The sequence below is a fragment of the Canis lupus genome, chromosome 8, assembly GCF_003254725.2.
Source record: "Canis lupus dingo isolate Sandy chromosome 8, ASM325472v2, whole genome shotgun sequence".
Classification (NCBI taxonomy): domain Eukaryota; kingdom Metazoa; phylum Chordata; class Mammalia; order Carnivora; family Canidae; genus Canis; species Canis lupus.
Window position 1 is genome coordinate 35,169,034 of NC_064250.1, and position 15,249 is coordinate 35,184,282.

A 15,249-nucleotide genomic window follows, 5' to 3' on the forward strand; every position below is an offset into this window, starting at 1 on the left:
TTGAGACAGGAGCATACGTCTCATATTTAAAGAACAGGAGGTTAGTGTGGGTGGAGCTGAGTAAGTGAGAGGAAGGAAAAGATGAAGACAGGAATGGTGGTGAGGGGAGATCATATGAGATTGTAGGATGTTATAAAGACTTTGGCTTTTACTTTGAATAAGGTGGAGCCACTGGAAAATTTCTAAGAGGAGAGTCAAATTGACTTCTGTTTTAAAGGGATCCTTTTGGCTAATGGATTAAGAATGGAGGATTTGGGGATCCCTGGGTGGCGCAGCGGTTTGGCGCCTGCCTTTGGCCCGGGGCGCGATCCTGGAGACCCGGGATCGAATCCCACGTCGGGCTCCCGGTGCATGGAGCCTGCTTCTCCCTCTGCCTCTCTCTCTCTCTCTCTCTCTCTGTGACTATCATAAATAAATAAAAAAAAAAAAAAAAAAAGAATGGAGGATTTGAAGGAGAAGGTGAGCACAGAGAAACCAGTTAGATTCCAGTCACTTGGATGAGAGATGTTGATGGTTTGATACAAGGTGTTAATAGAAGAGGTGGTGAAAAGTAGTCAAATTCTGTAGTAGAAGGTGGAATCCATCTGAATTTGGTGATAGATTGGATGTGAAGTGCAGAGGAAAGAAATAGAGAATAGTTCCAAGTTATTGGCCTGAGCAGCAGGAGGGAAGAAGTTGCTCTTTGATGAGATGAGGAAGAATATGGAAGGAGTAGGTTAAAAGGAAGAATCATGGTTTAATTTTAGGCATGTAAAAGATTTCTTTTTTAAAAGATTTATTTATTTTAGAGAGAGAGCACACTTGTGCTAGAGTGGGGAGAGGGGCAGAGAGAGAAGGAGAGAAACAGGCTCTCTGTTGAGCATGGAGCCTGACCCAGGGTTCGATCTTACAACCCTGAGATCATGACCTGAGCCAAAATCAAAAGTCGGACTTTAACCAACTGAGCAACCCAGGTGCCCCTTAGGCATGTAAATTCTGAGCAATCTTTTCAACATCTAAGAGGATATATTCAATAAATAGTTGGGGATATGAGTCTGTTATATAAGAGAGTTGCCTGGGTTGGAGATATGAATATGAGGGTTGAAGGCAGAAAGATGGTGCATAGAGCTAGAGACTGGATAAATCACTAAGGGAATGGTATAAATGGGGAATTCCTCCTTCTTCTAGCAGGAGGAATTTGCAGAAGAGATGGAAGAAGAGAACTAAGAGAGGCAGGTTCTTTTGACATTCTGGGTAAGACTGTCATACATTTGGTTTAGTTTTGTGTATGTCAGTAGTATCATTAAAAGAACAAATTGGGAATTGTTATGCAATTCCTTATATATAATTCCTTATATCTTCTCTTTCTTCACCCTTTTAAGGCAAAAATAAGATATATAATATGGCTCAAGTTTTGATTTAGATCAAGATGATTTTTTAAGTTCAAAGTATTTATTATTGCATATGAATTTTCAAGATGCTTTTTCTTCATTACCATTCATAAGAAGACAGGTTGTGCCAGGTTGTGGCAATTCTCTGATGTGATAAACTCTTGAGCAGAGTACTGTTGATTCTTCAAATTTTCACTCGTGGAGCTGTTTATGTAAACTATAAAAGGCAAGTAAAGTCAGGAGGACCACCAGAGAGTCAGCATGGAAAAGAGGGAAGAATATGAGAGTTCAAAACAGAAGACTTGGATTCAAGCTCCAGTTGTATCTGTTACAACCTGTCACTTAGGCAAGGCCTTTCCCTTCCCAACTAAAGTTTATTGAACTATTAAAATAGTAATGATAAAAAACAGTACCTGTCCTGAGTGTTATTGTAGGGATCCAATGAGTTAATTGGCATAAAAGTCCATTTTAATTGTTAAATGCTATAAAAATAACCACTATGAAACTGTAGCTAAGCCTATGACTTTTCTTTATTTTTGGTAATCAAAGAAGCAAATGGAACAAATTTTGTTTGTTAGTACAAACATGCAACTGGAGTTACCATTTTAGTTAGACTTTTTAAAAAAAGTTTTTTACTGTAATCGAGTAATTCCACCAAAGTGGACTTGAGTGAAAAATGACTTCGACATTCTCAAAAGTCCAAACACAAAACAAATTGAATATAGTAAGCCTACAAAGTTGATTTACCATGTATTTATAACTTACAACATAATCTTCCCTACTTTTCCAAAGTCTTAGTATATAATTTCAAACAAGAACAAAAAACCCTGATTGATGACTCTTATTTATTGTTATGAACAGTAAGTGATTTTGAAAGTGTTCAGGAAGAGTAAAATATCACAGTGTGTGTGCCCAAATGCAGGTAAAGATATATTCTTAATAAAACACAAAAGTACAGAGGAAGAAACTGTGCAGGGATATACTAGAAACTTCTATCAGTACTTATCTGTGGAAGGTGGGGCAACTGGGCAGATGGGAAACAGGTGTGGGAAGTAGACTTTTCATTATATACTTTTCAATTATTTTGGTGTTAGAAACATGAATATATTACTTACCCAAAAATAAAAATTAGAGGTGCCTGGGTGGCTCAGATGGTTAAGCATCTGCTCTCGGCTTAAGACATAATCCCAGGGTCCTGGGATCAAGCCCCATGTTGGGCTCCCTGCTTAGTGGGGAGTCTGCCTCCCTCTCCATATGCCCCTTCCCCAACTCATGCATTCTCTCTCTTGCTCTCATATAAATAAATAAAATATTTTTTTAAAATTAAAAACAAAGAAAAGCAGTATTTTTTTTGTCCCCCACCTAAGGACTCCAAGTTAAATTTGAATTTCAGATAAGCAACAAATATTGTCTTAATATCATACTTCTTAAACTTAGCTATACTTATTCGCTTATACTCAAATATTATTTATGGTTTAACTGAAGTTCAAATTTAACTTGGCATCTTATATTTGATCTAGCAATCCTGTCTCTACCCACGTTCTCTTGTTTTAGATTTAAGAATTCATTAGAAATTTTTTAGCTGCTGTTGACTCAAAGCGTTCTTTATTGGATTTTCCATTTTCTACAAATAGACAAATAATTAAGAAACATGACTTGCCATTTCCTTAGTTATAGTTTTTCTTCAAACTCAGTTTGCACTTCCAAAATAAGCTCTTCTTTATCAGGAAGTTTTTTATATCTTAATCATGATCCTAAAACACATTTTCCCCCCGAACTGTTCTGTTATTAGTACCTTATTTTTGTGGAGGAATGTAGTGGTTTCAATTTCAAAACTTTATAATATGCGTGGGCAAAGGAATTCTTTTGGCCTGTTCATCATGCCACATATTTGTGTCTGTTCCATCTTTTATGCCAAATAATTCTGATGGGACCTTGATTATCCATTCTCTACCAAATAAATCACATAACAAGAGCCTGCATCTGAAAATACAATCCCAGAACAGTGTAGAAGCCTTCCAAATTATTTGAGGTACAGGTTTCCTAATGAAGAGAATTTCAGGTAAACAATTAAAACTAGGTCACATTTAATAGTGCAACTGATTTGTTTATTTTGTCGCCAGCTAGTTCTTTTTTTACTAATATTGCTTATGAATATTAGCTGTATTTATAGTCTTAGTATAGCTGGTGTACTTTTCAATAATTGATTTGTCATCATGTATTTATTAATAACTGAGTGATCCACTTTTATTAAGGTATCTGGGTAATGAGTAGATTGACAATTAGTTATTTGCTCAATCTAAATAAAACAAGTTTATTTAGAGCATCCTTTTAGAGAATTGAGGAAAAATCTCCATCAAATCAATGGTTTCTTAGCTATGCTTTAAAAAACTGAATTGAATAATGTTACATTTGCTTTTAATGCTTTTCAATGTATTTTTACCTAAAATAATCAAATATGAATAATGTAGTTACATTTTTGCTTTGATAGTACTACCTCTTAAGCTAAATGATATTTTGTAAACTGAATTCTGTCTGGAGGCTCTTTACGTTGTCATCCTCAAAATAAATGCGAATATGCCTTACACTTACCCACAAAGAAAATCTTTGGAATTTTGTATTTTGCTTATTAAGTTTAAATACAGCACTCCGGGGAACCCTGGGTGGCGCAGCGGTTTAGCGCCTGCCTTTGGCCCAGGGCGCGATCCTGGAGACCCAGAATCGAATCCCACGTCGGGCTCCCGGTGTGTGGAGCCTGCTTCTCCCTCTGCCTGTGTCTCTGCCTCTCTCTCTCTCTCTCTGTGACTATCATAAAAAAATAAAAATTAAAAAATAAATAAATAAAATAAATAAATACAGCACTCTAGCCGTTATCATTTCAACTATCATCATTATTAGTATTGAGCATGCAAAACTTTCCAGTGGTTATATAGAACATCGCACATTTCTGTAATGCCACTAATAATTACTTATAATGTTTTTTGCTTCAGCTAATCTATTTTTTTTCAATTTTAGACCACAGCAATGAAAAAAATAATGTATTACAATATGCGTATAAAAACTGTTCAGAGGCATCTTAATGAAGACCTTGAAAAACTGAATGATCGAAAATGCAAATTACAGAAGTTGCCAGAAGAAAGAATAAAATTATTTAGCTTTGTGAAAAAAAATGTAAGATCTAATACTGTAAAATTTCAGTAGCCATATCTTAAGAAAACTGGTGATAAGACAGCATTATCTTTTAAACTTTATATTTACATACATGTATAGAAGTAATTATTTTATTAATACTTCCAAGTTTGTCCCCAAACTTTTGATTCCACATGTTGACTAAGCTTCATTGTGTGCTTAGAAGTCTGCAACTGTAAAAAGGTATAGGCTTATTAATTTATAAACGTTTTAAAAGCTGCATAATTCAGTATGATTCCAAAAGTTTTAGAGATTTATTAAAGTTACTTCAGTTGCATTTTTATTAGATACCTTCAGGCTGTGCTCAAAATTCATTTTTTTTTACCTAAAGTGCTAAAATAGCCCTTTGTTTATACTATTCAGGTATTAAAACAAGGTGGGAACTTTAAATCAAGCTATACTTTAGTAGTTATATTATGTGTGCTTTTTTTACTTGGAGTAAATTGGATTTCCTTTACCAAAAGTAGACTCTGAAAAATTAAGGATTATTAACCTCAAATAGAACTTTGTATATATTAGAACTTACTGTTTTTTTTTAAGGCAAGAAAATATAATCATTCAATAAATGGTGTCAGAAAAATAAACTATTTGAGAGTAGGGAAATTGGATTCTTAATTTACACTTTACCAAAAATAAATGCCAGTGGGGAAAAAAGAACTAAATGTAAAAATTTAAAAACCTGGAAAAACTGAAGAATATGTAGAAGATATACAGATGATATTACCTGATCTCAGCCTGCTAAATAAAAGAAATACTAGAAATCACAAAAGAACAGAATGTGGATCTGATTGCAAAAAATAAAAGTAAAATGCTTTGGTACTAAAAAAGCATCATTAATAAAAATAAACAACAAATGACAGTCTGAAAAATGTCTTCAACTAATATCCTGGACAAACATGATATTCTTAGTATAAATAGTCATAAATAAAACAAAAAGCAAATATTCAAATAGAAAAACTGAGCAAAGCACATAAACTTCTATTTTATAAAAGAAGAAATTAAAAATGACTAATAAATATTTGAAAGAAGAGCTCAACTTGATTATTATTTCCAAATGTGAATTAAGATAACAACCATTTTGCCTATAAAATTGTCAGAGCATGATACATGATAGTACTCAGGCAGTACTCACACACTCAGTACTCACACACAAGAGTGTGACACTACTACAGCACCGGTGGAATGTAATTTGGGTCGTATGTATTCACAATCTGAAAATGCTTGTAGCCTTTGACGCAGTAAATCTATATGTAGCACTCTAAGGATCTGGATAAATATTTACATACATAAGATATTCATCACTGTACTATTATAAACAAAAAAATTGGAAACTTCCTAAATGTTTAACCATATAGAAAAAAAATTATTCCTTCTTAAGATAGAATAGTATACTACCATTAAAAACCAAGTTTAAAAATATATTTAATATTTATAAATACATTAATTATAATTAATTATATTGATATATAACATACTATATTTCTAAAACAAGCAGGTTTTAATTAATAATATAACAGAAAGTTATCCTTAAGGTGAAACATTAACAAAATTTATTTTTGAATAAAAAATGAGCCAGTATGTGGAAATCACTTTGTATCTATTTTTATATGGAAATGCATGTATTAAGTAAAACCTGCAAATGTGAAAAAATAATACCTCTAGATTAGATAAACCATAGACATTTTTATAAATATGCTTAATTTATTTTTTAACAGCTGGATATAGCCATTAGAGAGGGGGAGTACAGATAATTAGCAAATTTCTATTTATATACACCTCTCCATGTATAGTACAATTTATCTTGAAAACCTGCAAAGCTGGAATTAAGGCAAGGCAAGTGAGGCACTCACTGTGGGCCCAAAATCTGAATGCTAAAAACTTCAGTAATCACAATAACTCATACCTAATACAATATTTCTTAAAAATGCAAATGAATGCCAAAAAAGCCCAATATGAACAAGAAAAAACAAAATATCAAAACGTTAAATAAAGACCTTGCTGTGTTGACCCATATATAGGAGACTGAAGCAAAAGGAAAAATATGCTTCTCTATATATATGTTTTGTATATTTTCTATAGTGGATTTTTTTCCCCCAGAGTATCAAAGTACTTGGAAAAAATATTGAAAAATTGAGAAGTAGGTGTGCTAGAAGTCACATTAATTTGAAGTTTAGATATTTTATTTATACCAAAACCATTATTTGTTACAATTTTACTTTGGCTTTAATAGAAGCAAACTCATCACTCAATATTTAAAAATCCATTTCTTTGCTTTTTCTCATATTTGATTAAAAGAACTGCCACATTTGAAGTATTTAAGACTGTCCCTTGGTCAAGAGAAATTAGCTGACTAAACTTGTACTGAAGTTGTAATCACATGCTTAGCTTGTTTTTATGAAGTTTGACCTACTTATTATCTAGATTTTTATTTTGTTCATTTACATTAAGTATATATTTAATAATTCCACTAAAAGTTTTTGCTCTCTGGCACACTAATTTCAACAGCTGGAACGGGAACTTGCTGAGCTCAAGGGACCTGGCAAAGGGCACAATGATAGATCCAATAACAATAAAGTAACTGAACTTGAAAAATCAAAGAACTGTGAAACTGTCACAGAAGAACCAAATCTTCAACAGAAGATAGTGACCAAACTAAATGCCTTGAATGAAAGGGTAACATTCTGGAACAAAAAACTAGATGAGTATGTTTTATGAATTGTCTAGTTGTTCAAATTTGAAACATGAAAGAATAGAACATTGTAGGCTATTGGTTGAGCTCCGTTCTCTTCTCCACACATGGAAAGAATTATATTATGAAGTAAAACATGGAATGTGTTTCTGGGCCCAGTAGAGCTAGACATCATTGGTTCAAAGCTGACATATCTCTTTTTTTTCCAGAGGCAATCAATACTTAGGCACAGCAAACTCCCCCCAGTGGCTACCTGTCACATCACTGCTCTAGTGTCTGCAGACTAAACACATTAGAGCTGCTACTGATGCAGAAACTCATCACATAGATCTGACTGAGCAAAGCACATACACAGTTGTCTAGAATCACGGAGAAACAAACTGATTGAGTATCAACTAGAAATAGAAATCAGAAAGACTTAGTAAATACTGTGAATTTTTTATCTACTAGGGTACTAAATGGATAAGTTAGTTTGCCGTGTAAATGCTACTACTACTACTAATGCATTGGGTTCTTACTTTGTGTCAAATTCTTTGCTAAGAGCTTTATAAGTATTTTGCATATAATCCTCAAAAAAGCTTTTTCAGGTGTATGTACTATTAATATTCCCATTTTACTATACAGCATAAAAAAATCTGAGAGCCATAAGTGGTGAAGCCAGGGTAGCCTTCTAATCTTCATGTATCCTGAAGTTAATCTAATTTGAAGTGATTTTAATTGCCAGAAATAGAATGTCTTTTACTTGGTTTAACTGTTAACACCAGGCTTTCTTTATCCATTGACAAAAGCCTTATATTTTAATATCAGCTTTAAAGAAAATCTATTTTAATTTTAATGTAATTTTTTGTTTTTGCTAATTTCTTTTTTTCTTGAATAGAATTGAAGCAATTTATCGTGTGGAAGTAAAGCAAAAGAAGAAAAGTCATGGATTATTGATCCCATTTTTGTTAATTGAGTTGGAGACTGTGGGAAATATCCACTTTGAAGAAGGCACTCGATCTGATGACTGGTAAATCTGTTTGAAATTTAGTTACTGGTAAATCTGTTTGAAATTTAGTTACAGCTTTCAAAATAATTTTAGGTGCTTAAGATAACCAAAATATCAACTTATAAAGTCTCAAAATGTCTAATTTTCAAAACACTTCTCATATAGAATATTCATCCACTGTAAATTGGCCATTACTTAATTTGCTTCCAGTACATTTTCTGTTGCCAGAATAAAAGTTTTAAAAGCCTGTGGCCAAGTATTCATTTTATATGAGTTTATATTGTTCATTTCTGAGCCGAACATAGCCTTGGATTTTGAATATTGTTTAAGAAGCTAGAATAGAGAAGGAAGGCAAAAGCAGGACTGGCAACAGCAGGTTGCAAACACTGGAGAAGGCTCCCTAGCAAATTTCCTGGGGATCCATAAAAGTCAAACCAATTGTCCAGAAGTAGCCAGGGTCAGAGTGCACATGGACTCTGTAAATTAAAACAAGGCATATACTTAAAAACCAGGAATTTGGGTGGAAAGCCCATTTAGATAAAAATGGAGAGAGCCACCAGAAACAGAAGCAGGAAACAGGCATACACACACTTCAAAATCGAAGCCTACTGGTATAGGCAAGGAAGTGTTGTGTTCGGAGAAGGACAAACATTATATGTTCTCATTTATTTGGGGAATATAAATAATAGTGAAAGGGAATAGAAGGGAAGGGAGAAGAAATGGGTAGGAAATATCAGAAAGGGAGACAGAACATAAAGACTCCTAACTCTGGGAAACAAACTAGGGGTGGTGGAAGGGGAGGAGGGTGGGGGGTGGGGGTTAATGGGTGATGGGCACTGAGGGGGGCACTTGACGGGATGAGCACTGGGTGTTATTCTGTATGTTGGTGAATTGAACACCAATAAAAAATAAATTTATTATTAAAAAAAAGAAGTGGTTGTGTTGCCTCAACTCCAGGGTACAACCAAGGAAGTGATTCTTAAGAATGGAAGGGAGAGAGGGAGGGAAGGGGAAAGGAAGGGAAAAACGAGGGAAGGAAGAAGGGAAAGAAAATTTGCAGCGCAAAAATATTACTAATTTTTACTTTCACATTTCTGCAATCATTTTCTCAAAATTAGGGAGCCCACGAACAAGCCAAAGATTGCCATAGAATCCTAGAAACATACTGCAAATCTGGGTGTGTGGTGAGAAACCAGGAAGCACATAAAGCTACAGAATGGACTTGATATATCATCCCAGAGGATTTTACTCACAGTCAGCGTTGAAACAAACACCTGACTTTTATGGAGTAAAATGCAACATTTGCATTAACTTTTTATAAAGAAAAATAAATGATTGTTATGGATTATTTTAAAACAAACCCCTGGTTTGTATTATATGTAGCTCTTACCTCTGTGAGTAAAAGCTTCTCAAGGGCCTTGGGGGTACACTGGTAGAAAAGTCTGGGAAGTTCTGCCCAGCGAGAAAGAGACCTTTTAAAATACTTTCTTTTGTGTCATTGCATCCATTTGCCCAGCAGTTACCACTGCTTGCTTAAACACAATACTTGATTTTTATGTACAAAGATATAAAAGGTATTCATCCCAATTTTCATATAAACAAAGGCCTTGATTTTTCAAGTGCAAAAATTGAATGGTGTCTGCCTACAGGATGCATGAATATTTTTTCAGTCTTTCATGTATATTCACTCAACCTACACAGATTTGTGTATTATTATTTTGTTTCTTTTTAACTTGCAGAGGAGGGTCTTCACAAAACAAGTAGATTATAGAGAAAAAATATACATAAAAGCAAAATGACTAAAAAGCCATTTAGGTAACTATTCAGCCTGATAGTAAATTAGCTTTGATAGATTTTTTAAAAAGATTTATTTATTTCTTTATTTATATGAGAGAGAGAGAGAGAGAGAGAGAGAGCTCATGAGCAGGGGGAGGGGCAGAGGGAGAAGCAGACTGAGCGCAGAGCCCACACAGAGCTCTATCCCAGGACCAGGTCAGGCTTGATCCCAGGATTCTTGAGATTATGACCTGAGCCGAAGTCAGATGCTTAACCAACTGAACCACCCAGGCGCCCCACCTTTGATGGATTTTGATAAGCATTAGCAATTTTTTACTTGGTTTTAAAAAGAAGAAAATCAAATATATGCTGGCAGATTTTGAAGAATTGTTTTTTACTTTTAGTGTACCACAAGCTTGACCACCTTAGCTGTGATTTTTTACAGATGTTAAGAAATAAGTACTGGGGTGCCTGCCTGGCTCAGTTGGAAGAGCTTGCAACTCTTGATCTGGGGGTCATGATTTCAAGCCCCACGGTGGAGGTAGAGATTACTTTTTAAAAAAAGGAAATAACTACTGAAGTGCTTTAAATTCCTCTATGTGCTAAACATCTAGTTATTTAAACACTGGCTTCTCTTTTATTAATACTTTTAAAGCCAATGATTTAGGATTTAAATAAAAAAACTAAGTAGAGCTAAAACCCAAATACAAAGATTTTCTGTCAAAATAGCCTTTATTTTCTTAGCAAAAGAGCATTGCAGATTTCTAATTGTGTATCATATATTCTTAGCTTCATTTATTTTATGAGATAAAAGGACTATATTTTTCAGTTTAAAAAAGACCTTATTTTATAGAGACTTCCTTGATGAGTAGATTTTTGCCACTGTGGCATTATTACAGATTCATTTTATCTATCTATGTATTACCAATTGAGTTAGCCATTGACAACAGATGACATTGGTCAAGTCAAGACTCCAAAGCATAAAAGACACTGTCCTTGTGTTTGAGAAGCTTTGAACCTGGTTATAGATATGGGGCATTTAAAATTTAAAGAAATAAGTTCAAAACATCACAAAACAATACGTAAATTCCTTGGGGACAGATAAAATGTTTCATGTACCTCATAAATCACAACACCTAGCATAGGGCTGGCTGAATTCATAACTCCATAAATAACTACTATTTGTTGTTTCCACATCACTTAATATATACTTAACAGTTTCACTTTTGTATATATAATGACTTTCTGTAATCTAACTCATATATAAAGATTTCATTCTTCCTGTACTATTTCAGGGAGTTATAGCAGCATAAACTTGTTTTATACTGAGGATATTAATATAAGTCAGCAAGTAAGTTGACAGTATTTATTAAACCCTTGTTTATGATTTTAATGTATATTTTAATAGGTTTTATTGAGTTCCAGCCATTTTAAAAATGGGCATTGTACATTTTACTAAATGAGTAGATCATTTGGAGATTATTGAATGATTATAGCCATCTCTCTCTGTAACTAATCTCAGTCAATGATGTATATCATCACCACTAGGGATGCTCACAAATTCTGGTACCACTGGATGAGTGACAGTACCCAATGAAATGATGGGCCCTCACTCTCCTGGCCTCTACTGTACCTGATGCTGCTAACTCTTCCTTCTTTGTAACTTCACCTCTCTTTGTTTGTTTGTTTGTATGTTTTTAAGATTTTATATATTTATATGAGAGAGAGAGAGCACGAGCCAGGTGAGGGAGGTAGATGGAGAGGCAGACTCCCCACTGAGCTGGGAGCCCGATGTGGGGCTTGATCCCAGGACCCTGAGATCATGACCTGAACCAAAGGCAGATGCTTAATCAACTGAGCCACCTAGGTGTCCCTCACCTCTCTTGTTTTTTGTACTTAGATATTTTTCTATTTCCTTTCTATATCCTCTTCCCAGTTGCTTGTATTCCTGAATTTTTAAAAAATACTTAAAGTTACAGTCTTTTTCCTTTATTCCTGTTACATATTTCTATCTGGATGTCCAACTGGCAAGGCAAACTCAACACATTCAAAAGAGAACTCATCTGTGAATAATAAAATACAGTAAAGTTAGAGTCAGAAAACCTAGGTCAAATTCTATCTACATAACCTTGAAACAGTCATTTGAACCTCATCTATTAAATGAGAAAAATAACTTCAACCCATTGGAACCCATTTGAACCTTAGCCCATTTGAACCTCATCTATAAAAATGAGAAAAATAAAAAAATCTACCACAAAATATTACTAAGATTAAATAAGATCATGTGAAAATGCTTAGTTTTTAATATTTAGGTTTTGTTTCCCTCTTCCTACCTACAAACCATCCCTCTCTACTGACTCCTCCATTCCCGTCACGCAGATTCAACAAACATTGACTCCCATTTTCTTGCTCAGTATCCACATCCAATCAGGCCAAGACCTTCCATGATGTCTCTTGCATTCATTCTCTCCTCTCCATTGTGACCCAGATCCCATGCACACAGGTCTCCATAACATTCCTTTTAGACTATGCTACAACATCTAACACAGTGTCTGAATGTAATAGGCACTTGGTATTTGCTAATCAATCAGTAAAGATAACTGGTGACTTGGAATGATCCCTCTGTACATGAGACTGTAGGTTTCCCACTCTTCATGATGATGATGCTATTTAGCCAGACCTCTGAACTAATTATCAGTGCATGATGGTTGCAATACTACCTATCTCTGTCTCCTAATGGACTGTGTGCTCCTGTGGGAATGGTTTGATTTGGCAGCTCACTTTTCAATTCCAAAGGAAGAGTAACTGGGCAACTCCTAGCTGTACTGATTTAGTCTTCGCTAGTAAGAAAGGCAAACACTCTTAAATAGGTTTGTCTCAGGGACAGACCACCCACCCGGAAGCTCACCTTTGTGATCTTAGCCCACACCCTACTCAGGCCTTGGTTGATAAGCCAGTAAGAACCAGACATCTCATTACAAGTGAGTGTATCCTGTATAAGATCACTCACATTTTCAAATTGATCCACTTTAAAATCTCATCTTAATCCAAATTCTGTGCTACTTTAAGACAGGACATGGCCCAGTAAGGGCAGTAGAGAGCAGATGAGCACTTCCAATACGTTTTCTTGAGATCTTCACATAGTTGGCCCCTCCTTCTTTTCTTAGTTCAAATATCTTCTCTGAAAGATCTTATCCAAGACCAGTCTTAAGTAGCCCTCATTCCAACCCTTACCCTAAAATTCTCTCTCTTCAAAGTCCTTATCAGTTTAGAAATGATTTTATTTATGTCTTGTTTATTTATTGGCCAACTCCTTGCATTAGAGGTTCCCTGAGAGCAGGGACCCTGCCCCTTTCACATCTATATCCCTAATTATGAAGTTATTTGCAGTAGTCCAAATGAGAGCTGTGATGCTAATGGCATAAGGTTATATTCAGGATGTATTTTAGACATAGGGCCCAAACAGACTTGAAGAATTGGTTAGTGGTGGGGCAGAGAGGAAGCAAGGTTTATTCCTGGGATTTTAACTTAAGCTACCAGTTAGATGCTGGTACCATAGACTGAGATGGAAAACACTCAGGAGGAGCAGGCTCAGAGGCAGGTGATGAATAAGTTTGGAAGGCCTGTTCCATATGCAAGTGAACATACCAAGTAGGCAGTTGGATGTTCAAGTCAGGGTATCCACCTAAGTTGGGTAGGTATAAAGTCTGGAAATAAAATGTTGGATTGGTATATATAAAAAGTATTTTTCTATATATTGCCAAGGAACCAGATGAAATCACCTAGGGATAGTGTTCATGGAAGCAAGAGGAGAGCCAAAGATGGATTCCTGGTACAATCCAACATTTAGAAATCTGTCAGGGGAAAAATAATCAGCAAAGAAAACCATGAAGGAGCAGCAAATAAGAAAGTCAAAAACGTATAGTTTCACGGAAGCCAAAAAAAAAGTGTTTCAATAATAGAGGATTACTCAACCAATATATCTTTTACTCAAAGCACGTATATAATAATTAGTAAAACAACTCTTACTTTTATGTTTCAAAGTGTAGCATCTCTTTTATTGATTGAATAAGTGTACCTAGTTTGAAAACAGAGCTACATAGGACAGTGTATCTTTAGCAAAAAACATAAAATATGGGCTGTAACTTTTATCATGTGTAACTTAGTGCTCTTCAACATTTTAAGGACAATCTGTTGTCTTCTTTATATATATTCTGTATTCCCATATAGGTTTAACTCTTGCTATGAATTAATTCTCTCACGTTTTTGTACATGGGACTTCAGAACATATGGTATTACAGGAGTGAAAGTAAAACGTGTCATCAAAGTTAACAACCGGATTCTGAGACTAAAATTTGAAGAGAAATTCCAAAAGTTTTTTGACAATGAAGAAATGCATGATTCAGAGTAAGAAGTTAAATTCCATAAGGAACATTTTTATAGAAGTCTGATTTTATGGTGTAAAAGAGTCTTTTAAAAGTTTACAATGTTGATAATATACCGTGTTGGTAAATATTTCCTTTTCATGTGTCTCCCTTGACTAGGATGACTAGTGGGATAACCACACGGAGGCTCTTTGTGAGACTGAGGGGGATTGGAGGCTTAATAATGAATCTGGAACATTCATTGTAAATGCGAAATATCCTGGGCAGGATATACGGTTGCCTTGTCTATAGCTAAACTTTGAAATCAATTCTCAAACTTCTTTTTTTTCTCAATTATCTTTAAGGCGCTATCGAAAGATGCTGGAATGTCTTTTCTATGTTTTTGATCCTGAAGTTACAGTGAAGAAAAAGCATCTGCTACAAATACTTGAAAAGGGATTCAAAGACAGTGAAACAAGCAAGGTAGCATAGAATGTCCTTCAGAATAATGTTTTCTTCCTAATGAATAAAGCTTTGCCGCTGGTTAGACAGGATTCAATTCTCAATCCTTTTATCCATATTTATAGCAAACTGCTGTTTCACAGAGAGCTTGGTGCTGGAAAGTATAGCATTTTCCTTCTTTGTATTATACCAGAGTAAGTCCCTCAATTACTTTATCTGTCTGACTATCTAATATTTCTGTATATATATATATATATATATATATATATATATATATATATATTCTGTATTCCCATATAGGTTTAACTCTTGCTATGAATTAATTCTCTCACGTTTTTGTACATATATTTCGTGTACATATACAATATTTCTAGGTATTCTATTTTCTGTTGTGATCCTGTTATTGTTGAT

The 15,249-nt window shown here is 34.6% G+C and overlaps 1 protein-coding gene across 6 annotated transcripts in view; it reads left to right on the top strand.

Moving 5' to 3' along the window:
- Positions 1–15,249, top strand: part of LRRC9 (leucine rich repeat containing 9) — a 161,796-nt gene that overhangs the window by 18,901 nt on the left and 127,646 nt on the right. For all 6 annotated transcript variants that reach the window (XR_007412699.1, XR_007412701.1, XR_007412700.1 and 3 more), the window contains 5 exons: positions 4,386–4,541; positions 7,065–7,261; positions 8,126–8,257; positions 14,243–14,419; positions 14,742–14,859. Coding sequence is in view for 2 of the 6 variants with exons in the window: in XM_049113636.1 (XP_048969593.1) it covers positions 4,386–4,541; positions 7,065–7,261; positions 8,126–8,257; positions 14,243–14,419; positions 14,742–14,859 (780 nt within the window). In the remaining 4 variants the exon portion in view is untranslated. The remainder of the gene's footprint in view (positions 1–4,385; positions 4,542–7,064; positions 7,262–8,125; positions 8,258–14,242; positions 14,420–14,741; positions 14,860–15,249) is intronic.